The 8,843-nt window shown below is 31.0% G+C and overlaps 1 protein-coding gene across 1 annotated transcript; it reads left to right on the top strand.

Moving 5' to 3' along the window:
- The first annotated feature begins 3,257 nt into the window (after positions 1-3,257).
- LOC137923412 (cytochrome P450 6B5-like) lies at positions 3,258-5,220 on the top strand. Its single transcript, XM_068766657.1, has 2 exons — positions 3,258-4,599; positions 4,898-5,220. The coding sequence occupies exons 1-2, from the start codon at positions 3,267-3,269 to the stop codon at positions 5,059-5,061; spliced, it is 1,497 nt and encodes a 498-aa protein (XP_068622758.1). The 5' UTR covers positions 3,258-3,266; the 3' UTR covers positions 5,062-5,220.
- The last annotated feature ends 3,623 nt before the right edge of the window (positions 5,221-8,843 follow it).

The following is an 8,843-nucleotide window of genomic DNA, read 5'->3' as shown; positions in this document are numbered from 1 at the left end:
TACAAGTAGCAAGGTGCCACCAAGGTGGGCCTTGCAAGACACTGGCTGCTTCACAACGATATTTGAAGATGTTATTGATTGTCATGTGGCACTGACATGTAAAAGGTATGCGAGTAATACGTTTCGATTCTGTTGGATTTTCCGAGATAGTGTCGCTAAGTAACAATGTAATCAACATATTCTAAATTATTTTTTCAATATTTTGAGGCAATGAGTATCGATTTATGTTAATGATAAGATCAGTCGCTTATCTTTCTAAGAACAATGTATACGTTTTTACAAAAGGCTACCTGAACATTTTCAGAAAGCTTCTATAGCTAAATAAAAAAATGTCAAAAAACGTTCGGTGATAACTACATTATATAAATGACTTTATAGAACGTTTTCACTCGAACAGGTGGTAGCCTGGACTTAACGCCAACAAGGGATGTATTCCATCGTATATTGAATAAATAATTATCCACTTCTAATTTTTTAATGACGCACCTATTGGAGGAAATATTTTAAATATAGGTCTCGGTTATTTCTTAGGTATAGGGACCATGGTCCCCCTGGTTATAAATTCAACTGTTAAACGCATTCAAAATAGGTATACCGTTATGTACGAGAACAGCATGTTAAATAAATAAAGTATGAAAGTCTTTTAAAATTTTCATATTTTAGTATTAATGTCGCGTACTAGACATTTTCAAGACATTAATGCAATACGTATAATAATTAGTGTATTACAAGGATAATGATTGTAACCTTAGCTATTATAATTATTCTATATGAATAAATTAAAATGATTATAATTATTTAAAAGAAATTAAAATTCCTTGAAACTATTATTAATTGCAAAATTTTTTTATAAAATTTTTATTTTAACGTAATAAAAGATTTAATATTGTTTTGAACAATCCTTTTTTTCATAATAGTTGACAATAAATATTTCAAATTGCTTTTTCCTTCTATAACATCTTACGTCAAAGCAGCATAGTTTTGATCAAATTCGCAATAAAACTCTGAAGTTGTACGAATCTTTATTCAATAAGTTTTGAAGTCCTTTGGGTGTTGGCTTGGTTTTACTTAAATATGCTCTCACGGATTTAGATCGAATGAGTGTGCTGTTCATATTAAAACATGGCTTTTGATTTAAAAAAAAATTTCCAATACTACCGCCGTAAAGTGTGAAAAACAATCAAGCATTGAAATGAAAATAACTCTTAAGTGTTTGTTACTTATTTTGCCGCTTTCAAGGACACGTCTTCTACCGCTTGTCCCCTCTCATCAAATAAAGCAGCATACAATTACTGACCTTCCGCTATAAAGCTCTAAGATCATCCACAATTATAACCCGGAAGATCTTCCTTCTTTTCTCCTAGCGCTGTTATCTAAATTTCAAATTGAAGAATCATTGTTGAGCCTAGCTACTACTTGACCTGTGGTAAGCAAAGAGCATTTAGCGGGTAAGAACGTAATATGCTAGTCGTTTTTTTATATTAAATTTGGTGCTTGAAATAGCTTTAGCACCACTTTCGAGAACACTTATTGAAATAAATCTGTTACCTTTATGTTATTATTCTCTGTCTCATCAAAATTTACTTTCCTCTTAGTCTTTAAGCATAGTTTCAGAAATATTTTCAGAATATTTGAAATCACAGACGCGAATTAAAATAAGAGATTATTATAATTGTAACCCTTTTTGTAACCATTTTTCAATACTGATTTCATTCGGTCAAAGTTATCATTTACATCGTATCGAATGAAGTACCTATCATTACAGGAAAATGTTTTTATAATGAAACAAAAAACGACGGCGAAAATGTTACAAAAATCATCTAAATCCTGCAAAATAATATATATCACGTTTCAAATGCAATGTACGGTTAGAAACGATACGGGAAATAGATATTTGATCATTACGTTGTGTTTTATATGAAGTTCATGTCATGATTTACGTCACAAAATGAAATAGGATGAATCGCATTAAAAATAATTCATAGTCATCGCTCAAATCTTTTATACATGTAAATATTACGTACAATATTTACTCCGTGTCAACGCCATCTGTACATAAAACAACGTAAGAAAAATCATTTTGAATTCCGAACGCCGTTTGTTATACAACAGCGAGACTGATATTATTCATTATATTTCATCATGAGACATTTGTTTTTAAAACACAAAACAACAAACAAACATATAAATTTATTGAATTATAAAGGCAACAATGTGTTGTATTTAGTTGTAATTTTTATTTTCACATGATGTGAGAATACACAAACGATAAAAATAAACAAAATATGTTTTATTCCAAACATTGAGTATTGTCCTAGAATCATTTGTATTAAAACCTTTTTTTTCTTGATGATTTGTATGCAATAGAGAGAGAGAATAATATTTAAACGCTAATTATAGCTATTCAAAGTGTAAGTATTCGAAATTTATCGAAATTACAGGTCTATATACATGTATGTACACACGTCTAATGATTCTGACATCTACACCACTTATACTAAATAAAAATTACAAATAACCTTTATACTCGTTTCATCCTTATAACATTCAGAAATCTTTAACATTAAAGAGCATTTAATTTGTATTGAAGGTCGCTCAATGCAATTACACTTGCTGATAAATAATTGTGATTATACATAAAATTAATTGATAATATTGCATGGAAAGATTAAAAATAATCAAATATGCGTGACGTATACATCTTATAAGGAAAATCCATGTTCGTAAGCTTAGCATAAGCGTATGAACATAGATTTTCCTTATAAGATGTTATGTAATCATATCAATAGTCGAAACTTAATATTTTAGGCTTGTAACCTAGTAATTACCTTAATGCGAACTGCGAACAATTATAACAATGGATCACATAAAAGGTCATAATGTCGTTCAAAAACGTGTTTCTGACGATAAATACTGACGACGTTTTTCGTAAATTAATAATTTTTATACTTATAAGTAACAACGCCATTAGCAAAGAGTTCAATCACGTATCTCGTAAAGTGTACACACAACAATGCTGTGGTAATCATCTAGAGGTATAACACGTTCTTTTAGTACGATCTTTAAATACTATTTAGGTACGCATTAAAATAAGATATCGAAAACGTGCTATAGAAAAAACTACCAAAACAAGAAGCAATTGCAAAGCCTCTTTGAATATAGACTCAAAAATGACCTACGATAAAAGTGATAATAATACACCGTGCCAATATAAAGGATGGCATGAGTTATCTTTGTGTCAGTAAGTGTTTGCACAGGGAACAAAAATGTTGTTTATAATTGTGACATTGATAACTCTACTTGGGGTTTTATATTACTACTTTACTAGGACTTTTAATTATTGGAAGAAAAGAGGTGTCGCTGGTCCCAAACCGGTAGCGTTATTTGGAAATCTCAAGGAATCTACACTTCGAAGAGAACCTATTGCTTTAACTATAAAAAAAATTTACGATCAGTTTCCAAACGAAAAAGTGGTTGGTATTTATAGATTAACAACACCATGTTTGTTAATACGGGACGCGGAAATCATTAAGTACGTCATGATTAAAGATTTCGACTTATTCGTAGACCGAGGTGTTGAATTTAGTGATACTGGCTTGGGTGTAAACATCTTCCATGCTGATGGTGAAAGGTGGAGAATACTTAGAAGCAATTTTACACCGCTATTTACTTCTGGGAAGTTAAAGAATATGTTGTATTTAATAACAGAGCGAGGTGATAGCTTTATGGAATATGTTAAAGACATTTGTGAAAAGCAAGTAGAACAACCAGCACGTCTTCTTCTACAGAAGTATACAATGTCTACAATTGCAGCATGTGCCTTCGGTATTAATTTAGACAGTGGAATGGTTGACACATTGGAAAAAATAGATAAAATGGTGTTTTCTTCTAACTTTAGCAACGAATTAGATATGATGTATCCTGGGATATTAAAAAAATTTAACGGTTCAATCTTTCCAAAATTTGTAAAAACATTTTTCGACAGTCTTGTTCAAACTGTTATTCAACAAAGAGGTGGACTACCGACAAATAGAAAAGATTTTATGGATTTGATTTTAGAAATGAGACAAAAGAAAGAAGTCGAAGGAGCTAAACGTCAAGAAGGAGAAAAGGCAAAGACGATTCAACTAACTGAAAGTGTTATTGCTGCACAAGCCTTTGTTTTTTATGTCGCAGGCTACGAAACAAGTGCCACTACTATGACATACATGCTCTATGAGTTAGCGAAAAATAACAAAATACAAGAAAAGCTTACCGCTCAAATTGATGAAGTTCTTAAACGTCATAAGGGTGAAATAACTTACGATACTTTAAAAGATATTGATTATTTCGATCGAGTATTTGATGAAACTTTACGAAAATATCCAATCGTTGACCCATTACAACGTAGAGCTCAAAGAGATTATACATTCCCAGACAGTAATGTTACTATCAAGAAGGGACAAATGATACTCGTGTCATGTTGGGGTCTTCATCATAACCCTGAATATTATCCCGATCCCCAGAAATTCGATCCAGAACGTTTTAGTCCTGAGAATGTGAAAAATATACATTCCTGTGCTTATTTGCCTTTTGGAACTGGTCCCAGAAACTGTATAGGTAAGTAAATATCGCAAGTAATTAAATTGCCTAAAATGTGTTTAATATTTAAACAAAATTTGGTCGTTTCCATAAGAAGTTAGTATCGAAATGTACGTTGAATTTGAACAATTTTATCATTTTACGGATATAGCTGTAGACAAAGTTGAAGTTTGCAGCAAGATTTATTTATTATTATAAAATATTATTAGCTGGTTGGATTTGTTATCTAGTTGTTACATCTTAAGTTTTTTGTTATCGATACATGTATTGTGTTAGTTAATATTTAAATAAGCTGATCACTTTGTGTATATTTCAGGAATGCGGTTCGCTAGGCTGCAGTCTCAAGTATGCATAGTAAAACTATTGTCCAAGTTCCGTGTAGAGCCTTCGAAAAATACTTCCTCCGATTTAACCTTTGACCCTTGGCGGCAAGTCTTGTCTCCGGCTGGAGGAATTTATCTGAACTTTGTACGCCGATAACCTATTTAATTTTAGACTTTATCGTAAACTTGAGACATGATTTATAAAGCCATTTCCTCTACTAAATGTCAATAAATTATTGGTGCATTATTTTAAACTTGTAAAATGTAAAAATGTAGCAAGTTACCAAAATAGAAATTATAATTATGACACGTCTTCTTATTATTAATCGACCATTTCCAAATAAATATAACATTATAAGAAAAACTACAGGTGATAAATTAAGGTTTTACTCACTTTCATTTATCTGTATCTGTTCTGTGTGAAAAACTGAAGTGAATAAAATTTTCGTTTACTTCTTTATAACGAACGTGATAATATCATCTCTTGAGGCGTGAATTTTCATAATAAGTAGCGGGAGCTACAGCGCGACGGTTCCCTTCCTACAGCCCTCCGGTTATGTAGCCAAATGGGAAAAGTAGCGATCATGATTTTATTATTTCAGAGTTCTGTTTAAATTTTTAAAGAGTTTTTAATTTTGCAATACCTGATTAACAAAACATGGTTTCTATTAACAGCGTCTTTGTACTATCTGTTTTCACAACTAACTGATATACGTTTTATATTAAATTACTGATTGTTTACTGTTGGGATCGTAAGCGCAAACAACGATTCCAATGGTTTTGAACCACATTTTAAAAGTGTACAAATGCCGCTGTGATACGGTTTTTCGGTCATTGCGTTTGTCCAAATTTTGAAAGCCTCCAAAACCTGTCACTTTTTGCACTTTTTATTTATTTCGATGAACAAAACCCATGAACAACAAAACGATTTAGCAAATACGTTTTAAGTAAATAGGTACATTTGATCACAAATTTTTTGAAGAGTCCAAAAAGTCCTCAATTTATAATGCTCTAATCTTTTTCGTGTATAAATTTCGCAATTTGTTATCTGAGATTGTTCTATTAAAAGAATAATATAAAATAAATAGAATGCACTTGGTATAACTATACTTATTTGCCGGTACAGTATCCGGCTGAAATACCATCGAAAGAGAGTAACAGGTTTTTCGCAATACCTTCAAAAACCGTGTTTCTTCAAACGTTGGCATTAGTTTTTACCACCTGCTCACCGAAATGTACCTCAGTAGCCACATAGTATGACACCCTTAACCAAACTATCAAGGATGACGAGGAGTGACTACGCTGAAGACAGACAAATTCCGATCTCGCCGAAAATATCTTCAACTACTAACTTTTGGAGTCATTACTAATACAATTTAGTATAGCATCAGACTTACAAACAGATGTTAATTAAAAATGAATGGTACGGGTGGGTCATACAATATTTTAAGTTTCATATTTGTTCATTTCTGCTCTAAATGTGTGACAGTCTAAATTTACGATTTTTCATAAATTTTAATCAATTAAAATCATTACTTTTGTTGCTACTAGCAATAAGTAATCTAAAATTAAAAAGCTTAGTCAACAAAACCTAACCTCGCTTTTGGTAATCGTGTATATTTTTCGAGATATTATATGTTTTACTAAGCAGTATAGTGCAGTTAGTATGTATTATTTGTACATCCATTGTAATAATTATTAAGATTATTGTATATTTCTTTTGAAAACAATGTTTTTTAATAATAATAATTTAACAAAAATATTACCTAAAACTTAAAAAAACAGTTATGCAAAATAATATAAATGTCCACGGCTTAAAACACCGAGAAGTATAGTCGTAAAAACATACAAATCATAAATATTTCAAATTTTTGCGATAATTTAGTAGGTTAACATTGTTGTAACTTATTATGACTTCTGACCAAAAAACTACGACTAGTTTTGTCTATACTCTCTTGCTAGTAACCAAACTACCTAAAAAGTTCTGAAGAGACCGGAACAGGTAAAAATCTGTGATTCGAAAATTAGGACGAACAGGACGTATATCTCATACGACCCAAGATATCAATAATTATTCCGTGATTAAATATGTCACTAAGTACTCATTACATCATCATTTTTTTCCAGGCTACTACTATTTATTTCGTTACAGTCTATAGAACTTGACTGCCATTTCCATGCTGTCCTGTAGTTTATTTGCTGACAATAGTACTGCTATATTTAAAACAATAATGACGTAAATATATTATATATAATGACGAAGCTATAACCGAAATTAAGATGTCTAAATTTTTCGGACTCACCATACCACATTTCGATATGACTTGGAAGACACACGCAGAATACATCTGTAACGAATTGAGCCAATTCTCGTACGCTTTACATATGTCACGAAAATCAGCAAACGTCTCCTCAATTTTAATGGCCTATCATGGGCTCGTATCATCCATATTGCTATTCCATTTTAAATTAAACAATGTTTCGTTTATTATAAAAGTACTGCTAATAAATAAAGGTGGCAATATTTCTATGTGAGAAACTGTAGTGATTTTAGTTAATTTCGAAAGATTATGTAGTGATTCAATGTCTACAAAAGGATAGTAATTTCTACCTTTACTCATCATCAATATACTTTTCTTTATTCTTAGATTAGAAAATATAACCTTTCTGCAATCATTGGTCTTAACGTGTCCATGATTTTATCGTTCCCCATAACTTTTGGTTTTTATTCTACTGCTACTGCTGCTTAGCAGAATCAAATAAAAATTGAGAAAGTGGCCGGAACCGATCAAACTAGAAACATACTTAATAGCTTAGTAGCACAATATTTTCTAAGCGATAATGTATGTCTCTTAACAGTAACAGTAGAATCAAAATCAAAAGTTTTGCTTAACAGTAAGACGTATACGTATCTCACAGTAAACGATCCCATTCCAATCGAATCATACGCAAATCATCACCCAATTACTAGTTAATCCTCGTCTCGTTGTGTTCTGTAGAGCTTGACTTTCGTTTAAAAATGGTTTTATTACATTGCAATTAAGAATCACAAATTAAACAGGACAATTAATAAATTCTATCCATTATGTTTCACTGTTAATTTATTTTAATACATGTACTGGTCACTTCCAGAAAATTGTACTTCTAGTTTCATTTCATCACTGAATAAATCGTATAAAGCTATAATTTTCTTGGAGAATGTAATACATTGAAAAAGTTATTAGAAATGTTAATATTTATTTTTTTATAACTACAGGTATACTTACACGTACGTAAAGCAAGTCAGACGTTATCACCCCTTTACTAAATAAAAAAAAAAAATTAAGATTACGGGGACCATCGAAGCTACAGTGAAATGACACTTATTCTCGTTTCGTCCTTACAACATTTGTATATATTGAACTTTAAATTGCATTTGTTCTATTTTGAGGGTCGCTATTGCAATTATACTTGCCGATAAATAATTGTAACTAGTAAAAAAAATTGATAATATCGCAATAAGGAAAATTTATATTGACTTCGACGATGACTAAGGATAAATAGTTTTCGCACAACAAGATTTTTGATTTATATTTATAATTTAAATGGGCAGCTGCATATCTGATTTGCATAGGTGTCTATGTATCAAATACATTCTGTTAATGATAGGAACGCAACGTTCCTGTCTTCAAAGGCAAACATGGACTGGAATCTAGTTATAAACTTAATGTGATATATTATAGTAATAAGCATAATCCTCATTCTATTGTAATGGCAGTGGAAAATAGCGGTGGAATTTTTTTTTTGTATGAATCTACATCATTTGGTGTCATCCGAAGCATATATATAAAATATTGGGTCCCAATATTTCAGTTTGTTATGGATCTTTATATTTATTTGTATTCATTAATCTTTAGATACACAAACAAACTGACGATATTTTCTTTACAAGAACATTTT

The sequence above is a fragment of the Battus philenor genome, unplaced genomic scaffold (assembly GCF_028537555.1).
Source record: "Battus philenor isolate CCGP_79_NKW_IND1 unplaced genomic scaffold, ilBatPhil1.0.hap1 SCAF_21, whole genome shotgun sequence".
Taxonomy (NCBI): Eukaryota; Metazoa; Arthropoda; class Insecta; order Lepidoptera; family Papilionidae; genus Battus; species Battus philenor.
The sequence above is the reverse complement of the archived record's forward strand: the minus strand, read 5'-3'. Positions and strand labels throughout refer to the sequence as shown.